The following is an 18,123-nucleotide window of genomic DNA, read 5'->3' as shown; positions in this document are numbered from 1 at the left end:
GGGGGTGTGTGCATCCATCCGCTGGTTGTCTGGTACCCCAGACAAACCTAACACAGTGAAGCTACACAGTGGTGGGTTGCTGGAATTAATGTCTTTCTCTTTTCTCTTTGTTCATTTGCCCAAGTTTGTCCACTACCTCCAATGGTGAGCCATGGAGACTACATCTGCCACCCGCGGCCTTGCGAGCGTTACAACCACGGGACGGTGGTGGAGTTTTACTGTGATCCTGGTTACACCCTCACCAACGACTATAAGTACATCACCTGCCAGTATGGAGAGTGGTTCCCCTCCTACCAAGTATACTGTGTCAAAACAGGTAAGGGAGCAGCAATGGCATTACTCCTGTCCTCTTACCGTCCCTCTTTTTTAGAGCAAATCTGTTGGTCTGTAATGCCTGGTGAACTTCATCTGTTCCATGGTTAAGTGATGGACATTGATTTTAAGATGCTATTAAATTTAGTATATTTCTAAGATCCTGAATGATACTAAATAATTTCAATTGTTAGCTCTTCAAATGTATTTTTTAACATTTTCTGGATATTCTTATATGTACATAAGTCATGATTGCACATATAAAAAAAAAGTTAAGGGGCAAAAAAAAGGTCCAGCCCCTGTGGCAGCTTAATGTTAAGGTTGGGTTTGGTATTACGGCACTGGGTACATGTGTTTTTACAATAGATGTATAAAAGATGTCTTTGCCTAACTGGCACTTCTGAATATTGTTAAAGTATTAATACAAAATAACAGTGGTAATAACGAAGCACCATTTTTGTATCGCCTTTTTGTTACAGAACAAACCTGGCCAAATACACAGGAGACCCTCCTGACTACATGGAAAATAGTGGCATTTACTGCTACCAGCGTTTTATTAGTACTGCTACTGGTTATTTTAGCCAGGATGTTCCAGACCAAATTTAAGACACATTTCCTTCCACGGTTTGTACTGTTTTCTATTACCTTTTGAAGATTGAGGGCCTTGATTCAGTTTTCACACTCAGCACTCCTTGCTGAGGAGATGGAGCAGCTCACGAGCCTGGCAGATACCTTCTGCTTCTGCTCTGAGCAGAAGTCTCTGAACCACTGGTGTGGATAGGCACCCCCCAGAAACCCTGCAGTGGTGCTCACTGCAACTGAGATAAAGGGCAGAGTATGCCAGATTCACTTTGGGAGTAATTACAGCTCTGCTGCTGAGAATTGCTGTTTCTGCATAGTAGAAATAGCTGACAATATTTTTAAATACTCATTTTCAGGTGCTGGGGGAATTAATGTTTTAACTACTGCAGACTTAGTAATGGGAGTTTTAAGAAAAAATTTCTTTTTTCTCTATGGGCAAATTTATATTAAAAGTTTGCTTTCTCTTCATGAGTATTACTTTCATCGTGATTCATAAACATCTCCTACATCTTCCGTTATTCCTATCAAACACCAAGCAGCTATGAGCATTTGTCATTGATTCTCACAGCAGTCCTCATAAGACAGGTAGGTGGGTATTACTATCACCATACGGCTGGAAAAACAAAGGCAGGCATGCTGAGTTTTAGGCAAAGATAGGTTTAGACCCATTTCTACTTTTCAGTCTGCTCAGTTTGCTATGGACCTCAACTGTGTGACCTCTCTCCTGCGCTTGCTTTTTGTCGTGTCTTTATTCTACCATGTGCAGAAAGGAGAGGTGGAAAAAGTGGAATGTCAGTAAACATGTCTACACACCAATGCAGCAGAAAGGACTTCACCATCTTAATGCTAAATAAGCATGTGTACATAAAAGTATACAGATTATATAAGTAATGTGTAAATGTTTATATATATGTGTGGGGGAGTAGTATACATATGCATACACATATGCATATGCATATACATACGCATATCCATATACAAAGCTCTTTGGGGTAGTGGGTTGCACTACAGAAAGCTTTATAGCCTGCGCTTTCTAGCTTACCGAAATGGCTTTCTGTCCTCTCCTTTTCAGACAATTTTCATGTCGCAAAGGTACCTGGGACCAATTCCCTCCCGTGATTTAACTGGCTAGTTATAAACAAATATTTAGGGTTTAACAGGCCTTCCCAGTTAATAGAAATGTTTTGTTAAAGAAACCAGCTTATTACTGGTTAAGGAAGCCTTCATCCTTTGAAAGTAAGACCTGAAGGAGGCCACTGATCTGGCCACCAAAGCCCTGTCATCCAGTAGCATTCATCTCAGTGTCTGTTTACATGGGTTGTAAACACTTCTGTGCTCTGGCACACATCTTTCCAGGGGTTCAGACACTTCTGACTGGTGAACTACATCTTTGATCTTACATCCATGACACCTACTGTGCACAGCAAAGCAACCGGTGCTTCTTATCTCTTCCAAGCACCCTTTTTCCTTCCCTTCTTGGAACTGTTCTTCGCATTAGCGGTTTCATTTCTCCAATTGTAACAGATTCCACCTGACTGGCAGCCCGAGCAGAGCTTTGCAGCCCCGTGAAGCAACCATTTCTGTGAATGTTAATGACCTTGTAGCTTCATTTTGCATGACTAGAAAGCGCTGTGTTTACTTAAGTTCAGCAGTCGCTCCGAGGTGTTTCTGACATGCTCCTGCTCTCTGTGATAACTCATCTGTGTTTGACGTAGAGGCAACCAGGAGGGCTCCATGGGTGACCCCGACTTTGTGGTGGTGGATGGTGTTCCTGTCATGCTGCCTTCCTATGATGAAGCTGTGAGCAGCGGCTTGAATGCTCTGGCACCCGGATACTCAGCTACCGCAGACCAGGGGCATATTTTGCAGACAGAAGACCAGAACCCTCCTGCTTACCCCGGCCCCAGGATTACAGACACGCTGCCTAGCGAATCTGAGACCTGTGACAACAGGTCAGAGTCCTCTGAACTGCTCCAAAGCTTGTACCCATCCCAGGCATGCCAAGAGGCAGCACTTCCTGGTTCAGATAGAACTGATGTATCCCATGGCACTGCTGGGGAGGCTGCGTCCACGAGTCCACGGATTGATATTGCAGATGGTGAGTCTTGCATAGGTGCCATAGGTGGGTCCATAAACAGAAGCCATCATTCATTTGTATGGTCAGAGCAGGAATAAACCCGGCTGACTTGCTGGGTTTTGTCCACATCTAAATATGGATGTTTTTTAAACCATTCTACTCCATGGTCATATAGCTTCGTGTCTGTGATATCCTTTCTAGCTGTGGTGCAAGGATTTGAATCCTAGACCAGAAGCTTCCTGTCCAGACCCCAAAACAGCAGTCTTATCAACAGGGATATCAGCAGGCACCTGTGTACAGCAGCAAAGCCAACCATCATCTTGCCTGTGTTGGTCTGTTCATCGGCTCCTCAACTCCTATGCTCACAACTTCCTCACATGCCATAGCTTTCACAGCAAAAACCAGGATTTTCTCCTTAAAATGGAAAGCAAATCATGTTTTCATACTCAGCCAAAATTAGCTTTTTTATTAACAAACCTTTCATGCCCATGTGTACAGCATCTCCTCATCTGAGGCATGTACACGTTAAGCCATGGCCATGGGAGTCACAGCATAAGGTACCCCCAGGACCATGTATGACAAGGGAGATTGCCACATACTATTGTCTGCATTTAAACTGAACATAAGCATGCACTGATGCCAGTTCACTGAGTTCTAATAGAGCCGTATGGTATGCTGCTCAGTGTGCTAAGGAAACTAGATTGCTTTCCCTGGAGACATTTTGAAGGAGTGGCTCTGATCCTGCTCTCCACAGTTACTAGGCAGAAAGCTGAAGCCCAGTGTCTTGAATTGAGTGTGGGTGAAAGTCCGGGTGGAGGAAGTCCTTCTTCATAGGGTCAGGGCTAACTTTTACTGATATGACAAGGGGGAGAGGACTACTAGGAGGAGGAGGGAGGAATTACTATGATGCCAGTGAAAAGTCCCTGCCTGCTCTGAATGCTGTTTCAGTGATTAACGTGGGAAAGGATGTTTGGAATTAGGTTTTTGTAGGCCTGGTTTGTTTTATTGAATCTAGATAGTCTTAGAAGGTTAATTTTCATCTATGTGTTAGAGTGGGTCTAGAATTATTGATACCATACGTCTTGTTCAGACTTTTGCAATGTCCATTTGTAGCATTGCTAATGCGAATATCCTGCAACAGTATATAGGGAAGTTACAATCAGCAATCAATGCTATTTCTTTTTTTTCCCTAGAGATTCCTTTGATGGAAGAAGACCCTTAGCCTGCACAGAGACCGGTCTTCATTGAATTGCACTGTTGGGTGGTGTGAATCATGAGCATCTAGAGATAGAAAAGACTATCTGTGGATTTGGGGAGGGTTTTTTCCTACATATCAATCTTCCACGTGATGATGTCACCAGGTTAGGTGTGCATCTTAATCCACAGCAGGGATAAGAGCATCAGCATTTGGAACAGCAGCAGTTTTATGAATGAATCCTGGGGATTTGATGTGAGCAGATGTAGAAAAAGAACTGTGGCTTTTTAGAAATGAAATGTATCTCTGCATCGCAGAAAGTCATATGGTTCTGTAAGAAATGCTATTGGATTTTGATACTAACTGCCTCAGCATGTCAAAGTATGTAAATTTGCTTATAAAGACTGCTTTAAATGATCTATGGACCTCCAGTTTATGAAGAATCCTTTAAAAAAATACTAGTACTGAAACACACAAAAAGAGGAAAGATCCTCTTTGGCTTTCCTACAGTGATCAGGAAGCTTTTGATTTAGCTGTTGGTGATTTTGTTTCAGACCATGTCTGCAGAAAATATAACAGAGACAATGGGATTCATATATACTTTAATGTATGATAGCAAATATATATAAATATATATATATATATATTTAAAAACTCTTAAAGAGAAAGAAAAGGAAAGACTCCAAGGTCACATAATGATCTGGAGATTTTTTTAAAGGCAAGGCAGAATTTATATCCTATTCAATATTCAAGGTAAAGTATCGGTATTTGTATTTATGCAAGACTTCTGTGACTACATTGCATTTGATAAATCCTGCTATAATATGAGAGATCTAGAAAATGTCAAACTTACTAAAATACGTGCTTAAGAAATGTTGAACTGCCCTGCTTCAACCTTTCTTAAGCTCTTACAACATATACGTATATATACCAGAGTAATCTACAGTCATAGCCCAGAGCACTGCCTTGTCCCTGTACATTGTGGTAGTATTCTGAGCCATTATTGTAGAATACTTTTTAAAGAAACAATAAAGTTCAGTTTCAGTTCTTTTGACTTAACCTGACTGTGTGTAGTTGGCCTTTCTTTCCTTGCTCACATTTTCAGCTTTATGTTTATTACCCTGCTAGAAATGGAGAGAGTGCTTTTGGTGCAGCAGTGGTGCAGCTTCTGTAGATGCTACATGGCTTTTCTCTCCCCTACATGCGACCCCAGAGCATTGTGCTAAAGCCGGTATGAACAGTTGACCTTTGTGGTGTTACAGGCTATTCATTATTCCTCAGGAAAAATTCCTGGCTGCTTCATACACTCACTGAAAGCCAAGTACATTTCCTTGACTCATTTTGGGTATTGCGCAAAGGAAACATATGTTAAACTGGCAGTGTTTGAAGCAAGAACTCGCCGTATGTTAATGATAAGGATTGTCCTCATGTGGGCCAATCCAAACAAAAGGATGAGACTGCATTCTGATTTTATGTACAGAGTAAGCCAATAGTATTTCTATTGCCCTAAAGAGAAGATTGCTGCAAGTTGCTCTGTTATGTTTTCATGATTGTTTTATTTATTGGTGTTGTGATAGCATCCAGTGGCCCCACTCATGAGTCAGGCTAGTAGAATGATGGATGTGCTGCACCCATACAAGAAAGTGTTCTATTAGCATCCTGTCAGCAACTGTATATGACAGCAAGATGGAAATGGAGACCAGAACTGCGTGATGGAGAGGCAATTATTACACTAATCTCAGTTATTCTACGGTATCGTTGATGAGAACGTAGTGATTGGTATTGAAAGATAAGACATATTCCACATTTCCTCCATGCTTGCTTACTTAAGATTTGCATTTTTAATGCTGCAAGTGTCTCAATTGCAATCATATCGCTGGGTTTATCCCAGAGCCATATCTATTGGGCACTAGTACTTTATTTTCTACCCATTCCTTTTCAGGTCCCATGCTTTCCAGAGGTTTTTCCACTGCCAACTGAAGTTCAGAACAGTCACCCCAGCAAAAACAAGGCAAGAGTGCTGCAATACCACCTTCGAATTGAAGCACGTCTCAAGCCTACAGTCAGTTAAGTGATTTTTGTTTCATAATGTCATTGAAAAGTATTGAATTTACTTGCGATGCACTATAAAATATTATGAAATCTGTCTTTGCTGGGTTTTTAACAGCTTGTGAAATTTCATTCCTTATTAAATTTCTAGACTTCCATTTATTAATTTCTGTTATGAAGGATTTTGATTAATATGGGGAGCCCTGCGGTTTTACAGATTTATACTGCTGTCTGTATTGTACTGCAGTCATTTCACTAAGGGAGCCAGACAGGGTAACTTAAGAAATGTAAATTTATGGCTTATTAGACCACTTTTATTTTAGAAAGTGCAGAACTGCAAATACACTAGAGAACATTGATGTATTAATATTGCTTGATAGTCCTTTGATAGCACCATACTAAATACAACTTGCAAAGGCAAAAGAGAGATTCTTAGCATTTTTTGCTTATGATGTGTAAGAAAGACTTTCTGAAAGGGTTTTATGGGGGGATTACTTGTGTGGTTGAGTTTGGGGGTTTTGCATGCTTGGATTTGGGGGGGAAGGAAAGGACTGTTTCTTTATTTCTCCACGTATTCTCATGAGTGGTCTGCCTGCCCCCAGATCTGCACCTGTGTATGGACCCACAAGCTGATGCTCCACAGCCTTCCCAGCTCCCTGGCCACATCAGATCAACCTCAGTGTTCTCTCAGCCTCGAGAACACCGCAGCTCCCTGGCCTAAAAGCTCAGATCAACATTGCACACACCCTGAAGGCAGCCAGACCTTGAGGAGGGTGGATGCTCTTAGCGCCTCGAGAGACCAGGGAGCTGGTAAGGTCATGTCAGCGTGTTTGCCGTGCAAATGAAACCAGATGGGAGGATGAGCTTGTCTTACGCAGATCATAAGCTGTTTTCACTTGAGATAACTGGATGTGAATAAAAAAACAAGCCCAGGAAACCCTCATTTGTGAAGGGAGAATGTTAGTGAAGACAACCCACGTGCCTTCAGCAGAGGGAGGAAAGAGTGCATAATACTGAGAACTCCAGGAAAGACAAACAAGAGCTGGATTCACCCTGCCAATACCTCTGAAAAATGAAAAAGGAGGAGGAGAAATGAGCAATGTGTCAACCTTCAACACTGACTTATGAACAAGGGCTTGACCTGCAGAGTGCTGGGGGAAGGATGGGGATCCAAGGTCTCACAGCAGCGCTGCAGGGAGTGAATCACAACCGGAGCATGAGCCAACAGGACCTGGCTGATGCGAAAATGTTAAATGTCAATACGAGGGTGTTTACATGGAACTATAACTCATGAAATGCATGAAGCAACGCTTCAGCTCCACTCAGCACTAAGTGAGGCCTCGGCTGTGTCTAACGTTGAGCAGTTTTTTCTCCTCTTCAAGGGAGATGTGCAGCAGCTGGATGGAAGCCAAGCAGAGAGAACCAAGAGTTATTAGAAGTCTGAAAGAGCCTGTCCTCACAGGTTATGACAGAGATTATTTATGACAGATTAAGACAGAGTGTTCAGTGTGAACAACAGAAGACCAAAAGGGACACAGAAATGCAGTTTGCTGTAAGAAGCATATTTTGCATAGAAGAAGAAATTTATCCATAGAAGTAGGACAAGAATAATAGGCTTAATTGCAGCTTGAGAGAATTAGGTTAGATATTAGGAAAAACACTCTAGCCACAGGCATGAGGTTACAAGCAGGGAGAGTGTCAAAAACCTCTTGTTATGAGAGATTAAAACAGGGACCAGGAAAACATTGAGATGAGATGCACTACATGAGCTCTGGGGCTTCTTCGCATTCCGTTCCCAACACCTGAGAATTAAATTTGGCTGATGCACTATTGGGATTAGTCTATATGGGTTCTTTCCATATAGACTAATTCAAAACTGATGGTACTGGCAAACTGGCCAGCGGTCATCAAAATGACAGCCAGAGACACTGCCTATTCCACCAGTAGTAGCTTTTCGTCTTTCATGGGCTCAGCTCCAGTAAAATCCTGTGAATTGAACCCTGTTGCATTAAAGCAACATTGATTTCAGAATTCTGTTGTGTGACAAATCCAAATTTGGGATTTTCTGGTCTTTGTGTCTGTCTTAGGCAGCGAAATGAATGCAGCCCTTCTGATACTCTGTGTGCATTAGGTGAAGTGAATCCTCTCTCAGCAGCTATCTGAAGACACCTATTGAGCTCAAGGGAAAACAGCAGCTCAGGCACTGGAGCGCAGAGCCCATTGTCCTGTTGATGCAAAACTTGCTTCCTGTGCCTCAAAAGCTGTAAGTACAGCTTACAACATGAGCTGTCAGAGGAGGAGTACCACAAATGAGAGAAGCACGTCTCAGGCTCCTGCTCTTGGTCTCCCATGGATTCCCAGAGACAACATGGAAGCAGGGAGAACTAGAAAGCAAATAAGCATCTGCCCCAAACCCAGGAGCATCTCCCACTGTCAAGGGCAAGTCCAGTCCCTTCAACAAAGTTCCCAAAGGAATTGCACTACAGCAGAGGGAAGGCAGTAAGGCAGAGGGGTGGTACACCCTGCTTTGCCTATTGCTCTCCCATGCCAGGCTCTGCAGCCAGAATAGACAGACAAAGCCTTCTCCTCCAAAATAATGTATATAACTTCCTTCATGTATTAGAGATGCCTCTTGTCACTACCACTATATAGAAGCATACAGCCCATTCTTCCAGCCCTACCTTTTCCAGGAAAGATAAACATAACATAAATAACATAAAGTATGTTATTTAACAGTAAATAACATAAAGTATGTTATTTAACAGTAACAGAGGGCATTAGCTTGAGATTAAATTATTTGCTGTCCAGGTGTCAGAGTAGACACATAGTTCACATAGACCCTATCACAGAAACTGGACATTAGGCTGACTGGGATTCTTGAGGCAAAGGGACTGTGCTGCAGGGCAGGGGGAGCTGATATGTGAGGGTTTGTAACCCAGAAGAACTGGGTTTTCCCAGTATAATAAAATACATTAAACAGGAACTTGGAGGAGGAAGAAAAAGACATTTTAATAAAGTCCAGGGGACATGGGTAAGTTCCCCATTGTTCTCCAGTAAGAACAGAAGGAGCTGTTTTCTTAACAGAACTGGTTCAAAAAGAAGTCAAGAGGCAGGGAAGGAAGAAAAGCTTCCTGGATTGAGGGTCCAGCAGCTCTTTTCCATCACCTCTGCATTTCAATGGTCAGACTGGTTCTGCTTGCAATAAAGGGCCTTGGTTTTGATTTGGATCCACATTTTCCATTTTACTGTGTTTGCCTTCTGTTTCTCCTCTGATTATCCTTCTACTCTGTTTCTCCTTGGTTTTATTGTATCTCATACTATTGTTCCACTTTCATCCTGCCACCGCAGTCACGCTGGGAAGTGAAACAAGTTTCTTAATTGCAGTGCTGCACTCAGCAGGACATGTCCCCTCCCTCACAAGAGGTTGCTCTTATTTGCCTTCCTCATTTACGGTCTCAGCAGAGAGGACAAGAAGGGACATGTTGTTCCTCACTCTGCTGTCAAATGGTCCATGAAAATGCTTAGAGAGGGACACTGAGGGAAGCTCACATTGCTACATGCCCCTGTCCCAAGGCTGTCGGTCCATATTCACTGCTGCACACAGATGCTCCTATACAAACGCAGATATTGGAGAATTAGCTAATATTTCAGGGTGCTTCAAGGTAAGACATTTTAAAGAGACCCTCATTCCTGAAACTGGTGAGCTCACAGCTTCAGAAAACGGGCACTGGCACGGCCCAGTTAGGGAACACAAGGGTGCACAGCAGGCTGCTTCATCTGTCCGCTTCCTTGTGCTCCAGTATGAGCCTCTTGTCCCTGGGATAACTGCTCAAACCAAACAGTTGCAGTTTCTAAGCTGTCAGGTCCACATCTCTTTTTTTGCAACCTAATTAGGCCAGATTTATTTTTAACGCTCCTTGTTACCATCCCCTTCTGACTCCCATCCATCCACTGCTGAGTACATGCTGCTCTTGCCAAGGCAAGTGTCTTTCAGCAGCTATCTCAGCCCCCCTGGAACCGTACCACCCTGCGGGAGATCACACTTGCTACTGTTGTCCCTGCTATTAATTCCATGGCAGCACATGCTGTTCGTTTGCCTTGTGCAGTGCTCTCGTGCTAATAACCCTGCAACCGGTTGCTATTTTCTTTCATAACCATTACCATTGCTGGCTGTTGTTGATAATTCAGGGTTAATTACTCACTAAAAAGTTTAGCAGAGCTATTTAGCTTTGCTTAGCCTGTTTGCCGATGAAGACTCTAAATGTCTGCAGGCTGTCAGTGATACAGATGTTACTGGGGTTCAGTATAATTGGCTTTTACTGCAGCAAAAACAAGGTTTAGTCCAACTGGCAAGTCAGCTGCCTGCTTGTACACATACTGCTTGGGTTTCCACTGGATTTTGGGCAACCAACCGGGAGGAGAACTGCCGCAGTAACTTACTAGGTTCAGTTCTGTACCTTTGCAGCAGTGTGCAGCATAGGAGCAGCTACAGAAGTGCTGAAGCTCAGCATTAAAAGGGACATCCTGGCAGGTGTGAAGAGTCCAGCAGCACAATAAGGCTAATGGTGCTGTTTTGACCTGTCACAGATACACCTTACTGAAGACTGACGTGCCTACGACAAGACTTGGATGATAATGGTCTCTCTGGTTTATGGAAAAAGTGAGGAAAAAATTGCCAAGCAGCATCATTAAACTGATGATGCCCCTCCAGTCATTTTCCTCTGCTCTGGCTGTCTCCTGTTTCCTGAAATTTTGAATCTAGGAGCTGTTACAAACAGAAGGCTTGGGATATATGCACTGCTCTCAGTTCCCAGCAAAATGGATGGGAACTGGGACACTTTCAGCAACAAGCTCCTTCTGACCGTGCACTGGGAGTCCCCATCTCCTGATACCCAGCAGCAGAAGAAAGGGCAGGTGCTGCCATCTGAGGAAAGGTGGGGTTTAGCATCATACTCCTTTAGAGCAAAACTGGACCCTGGAAACTCCACTCAGCTCTCTGACTTTAATTGCATTTCATTCTTTGCAGTGAGTTGAGGCTGACTGGACTGGGTGCACTGTGGTATTCTGCATTCATTTAAGCCTTCACAACATAGGTCATCGACAGAGTGGCTGCTCTAGCCATTGCCAAGCAAGTGAAAGCAAGATGGTTGCTCTGTCGGGCACTTTCTATACCCAGCACACTGCTGTCTTCATCTTTGGATGCCTGAGTATCCTAAACATGCCTGGATATCTTACTACTAAATTATGAGTGAGAAACTGATTAATTGTTCCCTGACCTTCAGTTTCTTCATTGAGACTGTGTCACCAGACAATATTTTATGTCACTAGGAGACAGCAGATGTAAATCAAATATCTGCCTGCTCCAGAATATCTAACAAGGGAGGAAATTACTTCCATCCGTTACCACAGACAGATTTTAGAGAGGATTTTCTGCCTTCCAAATTCAGTTTCAAAATGCAGGTTCACTGCACAGGCACAGCTCTGCCTGTTGGTTTCCAGCACAAGGGGCACTGCCTCAGTTTGCCTGCACCACTGGCAAGAGCAACCTGCCGCTGTCTCCCATCTTCTAAATGCTTTTTATGACTAAATTGTAAATAAATATGACTAAATATGACTAAAACTGTAAGTGGAAATATCCAAGATGAATTTAGGTTCTGGGTTTCTCCGGAAGGAAACGTAGCGGGTATCCTTTCTCAGTCAATTCTATCAAAATAAAATATAACATATGATAAATTCTCGATAAAACCTAACTCTCAATAAATCTCTTCATCAGGGACTGTAGCACTAGGACGAGGTAATTGGTTTAAACTGAAACAGGGGAAGTTCAGGTTAGATATAAGGAAGAAGTTTTTTACTGTAAGGGTGGTGAGGCACTGGAATGGGTTGCCCAAGGAGGTTGTGAATGCTCCATCCCTGGCAGTGTTCAAGGCCAGGTTGGACAGAGCCTTGGGTGACGTGTGAGGTGTCCCTGCCCATGGCAAGGGGTTGGAACTGGGTGATCTTAAGGCCCTTTCCAACCCAAACCACTCTATGATTCTAAATTAAATGATAATTCAACTGGCTCTAACGAAGGCTGAACCCCATGCTCTTCACTTCTGTTGTCCAAGACTGAACATGCAATAAGTAGAAAGGGGACTTTCTTCCCCAAATAATCGGCAAGAAATTACAATGGGCCTTGGGTCTCTGAGAGCACCTGTGATTGCAGCACATAACATCTGCATACCTTGACTGGGATGCCAATGCCTTTCCATGCAATGGGGAGAGAGCAGTGCTCTGCCCCCCATGCCATCTTGTGCCCCTGCTTTGCTCAGGTACACTGGGAACAGCAGCCCCCACTGAACCTGGTGTATTTACCAGGTGCCCTGTGGCAGTGCTCTGTATTTTCTTTCCCTTGTTTTGTCCTTTTAGGTTTTTGCATTGGCAGCATTCAGCACTACCAGGTCACTGTATCAGCATGTTCTTTGGGCTCAGCTGTATGAGGCAGTATTTTCAACTCACATCATCTCCAAAGCAAGTGCAAAAATACCCAGTAACAACAACAGGAGAACTTTGATGAAAAACAAATCAAGCTCAGGAGTAGCCTTGTTGTTGTGTTGTCCATGTGCATTCATTTTTCAGTTCAGATTAGTCATGCACTGAAGGGATAGGAAGTTCACAAAAGGGCGGCCAAATCTCATGGTCAGAACTGGGGCACTGGAAGGAAAAACCAGCATGTAAACCAGACAAATACGAGCCCATGATTGCATTGAAATCTCAAAGGTTAATGTAAGATATGTTCATAACTGCTTTTGCTGAGGAAAAAAACCCCAGCCTGTGCCATGCAATTACACATTTAAGCTCTGTGGACAAGATCTGTTTACTGAATGTGAAAGGCATACACGCCAGGCTGCTGGGCCGAGAGTCCTGTGTAATCACCACAGGCTGCAACACAAACACAACAGTCTGAAGACCTCTGACATCTTATGAGTGCTTTTCTCTTACAGAGTGAGGAGAGTTTGGACCTTAAAAGGAAAATGAGCTAAGCTGCTTTAATTAGTAGGGCCAGAGAGAAAGAAACAAAGAATGACTCTGGAGAGAGGTAAGTACATGTGAAAGCTGGCAGGGAAACCGATGCCAAGCAGGTCGGAATAAATATCAAATATAGATGGACTCACGTGTGCAGATGCCAAACCAAACTGTTTCTATGTAATTCCAAGAAGGAAATGCAAAAGAACTTCCAAAGCACAAATCTGTGATAACTGGGAAACACTCTAATTGAGTATATTTACCTTTCGGCACAGTCATAAAGAACTGATTCTGCTCTCTTAGAAACAACAGCTGTTCACTGCTTAAGGCTCTTACTGATTTGCACCATGGACACTAGTGCAAAAGAGACCCAAGTTTATGCTATTGTGGCTCATCTGTACTGGGTCTTGATTCACGCAGCTCCGTCAGTACGATTAGTGCTGCGCTAGCCAGCAGCACCAGTGGCAAATGTGACTAGACAGAAAGTTATCTCAGATGCACAAAGAAAATTAAAAATACCAGCAATCTGTGGGGCTATTTTCATGCTGTTTTCAGGCAAACATGATTTGTGAAGTGGTGGTTGCTTCACAAGCAGTGAGTCACGGAAGCTTAGCCTCTGCAGCATCTCTTTTTTCCTTAGGCAGCACTTTCCATGGCAGTATCAGTGTAGATAAGAGCAGTGTTTTAGGGCTTGTCCTGATAGCACAGTGAGCAGAACCTGCTGTCAAGCCAGAACAGGTAGGAAAAACACAGGCCATACGAAAGGGAAACCCACTTCATGTCAGAAAGGTTGGACTCTCAGATGTGGATGAAGCCAGAAGCAGTGTGACATCCTGCTCCAAGTTACTCGGCATAAAAGCAGGAGTGGAAGCAGCACTGGTTGAAGCTTGGCTACACTGGGCATCAAGTGAGATGGAATGAGATGCAGCACAACTGCGGCATCTTTCTATCCTGGTATTCTGATATAAAGACATATTTAAGTTATTATTCTGATGCCTGCAGGAATCTTAATGTGTGAGGAAGCAAATGTTTTTTCTCTATTACAAGCTTTGTTAATAAAACACTTTGAAGATTCTTAGGTTAACATTCCTGGGAGTGCAAGAAGTGATGTGCTGTCTTTATGCTCTCCTCACGCTTTGTGTTTTCGAGCAGTACAACATGACATGTTGCAATTCATCTGTCATTTCCACATTTGGAGAAGTGGTCAGAATGGAGCAATCCAGCCATGTCAGCTGAATGCACTGTTGTTAACTGACAGATGCCTTGATTGCAACAGGAGGCGTGAAGCTGTTGTGGAGGCGCTGACTTGTAAACCCCAGTTGCATGCAGAACCTTGGCATATTGTCAGCATGTGCAGTTTTCAATTTCAAGGGACATTTCCTTTGGTGTTACCCGTGCGTTTTGTTTAACCTTCATCTTCCCTTTTTGTTAACGCTGCAGGAATTATTTCTTGGGGCTATCTCCTGTCCTACTTCATGCTGCATGTGCCCTGTGATTCCCAGGGGGTTCTGTGCGTATAGACCTGAGGTTACACCAGTGCAATCACATACAAATACCAGACAATGCAATAACATGAAAGCTGTCACAGGCCATTTTACTACGGCCCCAGTGTTTGAAAGGTTAGTTAATTTAGTTATTATAAAACCAGGTTTCAGCTTTTATTTGCCCAATGCAGCGAACAGCTGCCTGGCCAGCGGGTGCTGCCTAAACAAAGGTCTCCTCCTACTCTTGAGTGTCCCCAAGGGGAAGCTGCCCCTGCATCTGGCTGGCCTGGCAGCAGGGCCTGAAATAGGGGTTTGCCCTGTACAGCTGTGGAGGGCAGACAATCCAGGGCTGTATTTTATATTTCTTATTGATTTATGTATGTATTTTCAAGTCTGGGGTTACGTTTTTCTCCTACAACCCACTCAGACATTATCCTTTGGCATATTTTTACCTTATTTTTAAGAATCCAAAGCAGGGTAAGCACAGCCCTGAGCCTTTCTGCCGAGATCCAACCATACTAATTTCAACAGATGACACCAGTTTCAACATGTGTTAAAGTGAAAATATGGACGTTCTCAAGCTAAACTGTAGTATGTCGAATTATTCTTATGTTGAGAGAGATGAAGCACGCTCTTCAATTGATCAGACTTTGCTCAGTTAAACCTTACTGGTCTTGCTTGTCTCCTTTGCTCAGATTAACACAGACATATTTGTAATTGAACTCAGTGGTAGCCAAGGCTATAAAGGCATATAAATGGAAAAAAATGCCTCTCCGAAGCCTGCGGTCTCGCTAGGAATGAAGCTCACAGAAGCACATTCAAATCAAAATCAATGCTACCTGCACCAGCAAGGAAATCACTTGCAGAGGCTCATTTTGGAGCCTTCTCTATGCACAAAGAGAGAATAATTATCTTTGTCCACAGAGCGGATAGAATAAGAAAGGATAAATTTCTACATGTAAAACTGTTGGGTTCTCAGCCTTGACAAAAGCTTTCTGAAACACTTCAGTAATTCCCCACATACTCAACACACCCCATGCTGGCTGTTGTTGCTGCTAGTAAGCTGGAGGTTTATTGGGGAGATCACAGATTTCCCTATGTTTGTTGTGAAATCCAGGTGGGGAAAAAAAATCAAGTCATTCTTGGTATTTAATATGTTAATTCTAACTGAGACTCGTGACACAAAGGAACTTAATGCCATCACCTATGCAAGATATGAAATACGTGTCTCCAGAAATAGCAACCTTATTGCAGTGCTGATCTTATGTGGGTGGAAGCCTGTTTTTAGAAGGAGCTTGTGTGAAATGCTCACGTATTTCACCTGCCTTTTGTTCACACTAGGTGAGCCCAGAGGTACAATAAGACACAGATTTGGTAAGTATCTTACATGTAAGAAATGAGTAATTTGATGCATTAATCACTAGAGTGCAATTATAGACTTTAATTTAGGAGGCATTAGTCCTTTGCCATAGATAACCTTCAGTGGCTATTAGAATTTCATAGCCTGAGTTCATTGCAACTGGCAAATGTTGTTTGCACAACCAGCACACACAAGGGCCTGGTTTTTGGCTGGAAACACATTTTTTCAGTATTAAATCCACTCCATTAAATGCAAGAGAGCACCTGTTCAGGTCTCATTTCAATAAAGATTACATCCCAGTTGCATTTTAAGGGGGCTTATAAAGATTGCACATTATTAATGTCTTTTATTAGTATGTTTAAAATGGAGTGGGATACACTGGAAATATTACAAGCACATTGGTAGAAGGAATCATAGCTGGTGATAAACCATGGCAACAGATAGACTATTGACCTGTTGCAGTCTTTATCAAAATATGAGGCAAATGACTATTTGTTACAAAATCTGTTAAAGCATTTACAGACCCTCCATAAATAAACCTTCATATATAGCATGTTCTTGAAATTAGTAATGTGATTAAAATTAGGTATCTACATACTTGATTACAAGCAGCTGCATAAATCTAGGACATGGTAAAATTCTGTGCATAATTGTTCCTAATTGTTGATGGTTTCATGTGTAGAGTGGAGAGGATACACCTTCTTTTCCCTCCTTCCTAACCCATTACAGTATCTACTAGGTGTCTAGCTCACCTTGTGTATGTGACTTGCATAAGATAACGGAGGAGCAACAAACATCTCTCTGCTTAACACAGATACCTTGACAGCAAGCCAGGTTTTGTTTTAGTTTGCATCATTTCTTGCAAGTGACAGAACAACACAAGATGCTTGTGTAGGTTTGCCTTTTGCCACCAAAATCTATCATGCTCATCTGCATCATTTGGAATGACATTACTTCCTCTGTGCAGGAAGGCACTTAAAGATGTCAGACCAGAGGTACAGTAAATGCGGCTGCAGAAACAGACAGCTGCTTCTCTTCTCACCGAGTTACAAGCAGCACAGTAGCTGAATATATTGGCACCTTTTATAGAGTTCTGTGATTTTAAACTTGGGCGGTTTTAATAACCAAATAAAAAAGACTTAATCCAGAAGCAAGTCTGCAGTTGTAACAATAGCGGGCGAGCACTGCTCATGAGAAATCAAAGCCAGGGCGCCAAACCAAAGTTCCAGGCTGGATTTTCAACAACCACAGCTTGGCAAGAGCTTTTGCAAAAGACACTTCTGTCCATTTCTGGCCACTTGCTAGCAGCACAATAAGCAGCAGTGAATACGTTGCTTCCATGCTGAAATGTACATGAAACAAAGAGATGCTCAAAACCTGCAGCCATGGAAGGACAGCAGCACAGCTTACTTGCTGCAGCAGCCACTTCTGAAGCTTTCACTGACAATCTGAAACGAGCTTAGCTGGCACCTAAGCTGTTACTGGCTCCTGGGTCTTACTTCAGTATAAAGTCCATATAAAGTATCTCAATCTTTTATATATGTGGGCAAAGAGAGGCCCAAGCTAACAGGATCCACAAAACCCCTAGGTGTTTCCCACCTCCATCAACAAGCTACAACAACAGGATTATAAATGAAGTGTTCACATTAGACACACATTGAGAAGCGTGTAAACCAGGGGCAAATATGTCTAAATCCTGAGGCTGGTTCTTGCTGTCACCACCTGGAAAGAGGTGCTGTACTGGTAGGCTCAGGAGAAATGAGACCATAGACTCACTGTCTTTCCTTTTAAATACAGCAGAGAGTAATCCTCAAAATATGCAGAACTTCAGGTATCCAGTTCCATCTATTGAACTGTAAGTAAAAGAGAGAAGCAGGACCAAACAGAAAATCACTGTTATATATTTGAGCATAAGTATCACAACCATTTCCTTACAGTGGAATTTTGTGCAAAACAATGGGCGCTTCCAGATACTTCCCCACTATCCCAAGTGCCCTGACAGAATTCTGCAGGACTTTTCCTAAACTGGTTTATTTGGTTTTGTCCCATCTCCTGTGTT

General features: G+C 42.8%; 1 protein-coding gene and 1 long non-coding RNA gene across 9 annotated transcripts in view; both read left to right on the top strand.

The window, feature by feature from the left end:
- Positions 1-5,225, top strand: part of SUSD4 (sushi domain containing 4) — a 71,274-nt gene extending 66,049 nt beyond the window's left edge. For all 3 annotated transcript variants that reach the window (XM_061350446.1, XM_061350445.1, XM_061350447.1), the window contains 4 exons: positions 125-316; positions 792-936; positions 2,610-2,992; positions 4,165-5,225. In XM_061350446.1, the coding sequence (XP_061206430.1) occupies positions 125-316; positions 792-936; positions 2,610-2,992; positions 4,165-4,193 (749 nt within the window). In that variant the 3' untranslated portion in view covers positions 4,194-5,225. The remainder of the gene's footprint in view (positions 1-124; positions 317-791; positions 937-2,609; positions 2,993-4,164) is intronic.
- An 88-nt stretch (positions 5,226-5,313) lies between these two features.
- LOC133210765 (uncharacterized) lies at positions 5,314-17,535 on the top strand. 6 transcript variants are annotated; one of them, XR_009725009.1, is made up of 4 exons: positions 5,320-7,025; positions 10,681-11,149; positions 12,624-13,293; positions 16,794-17,535. It is a non-coding gene; the product is annotated as an uncharacterized LOC133210765 (long non-coding RNA). The 6 variants fall into 6 exon arrangements; XR_009725006.1 differs by lacking the exons at positions 12,624-13,293; positions 16,794-17,535 and having other exon boundaries at positions 5,314-5,336; positions 5,429-7,025; positions 10,681-11,788; XR_009725007.1 differs by lacking the exon at positions 12,624-13,293.
- Positions 17,536-18,123: the final 588 nt, after the last annotated feature.

This window comes from Neopsephotus bourkii, unplaced genomic scaffold (assembly GCF_033783945.1).
Source record: "Neopsephotus bourkii isolate Nb327-2 ecotype Australia unplaced genomic scaffold, CSIRO-AGI_Nbou_v1 NB_518, whole genome shotgun sequence".
NCBI classification, from domain to species: Eukaryota; Metazoa; Chordata; class Aves; order Psittaciformes; family Psittacidae; genus Neopsephotus; species Neopsephotus bourkii.
The sequence above is the reverse complement of the archived record's forward strand: the minus strand, read 5'-3'. Positions and strand labels throughout refer to the sequence as shown.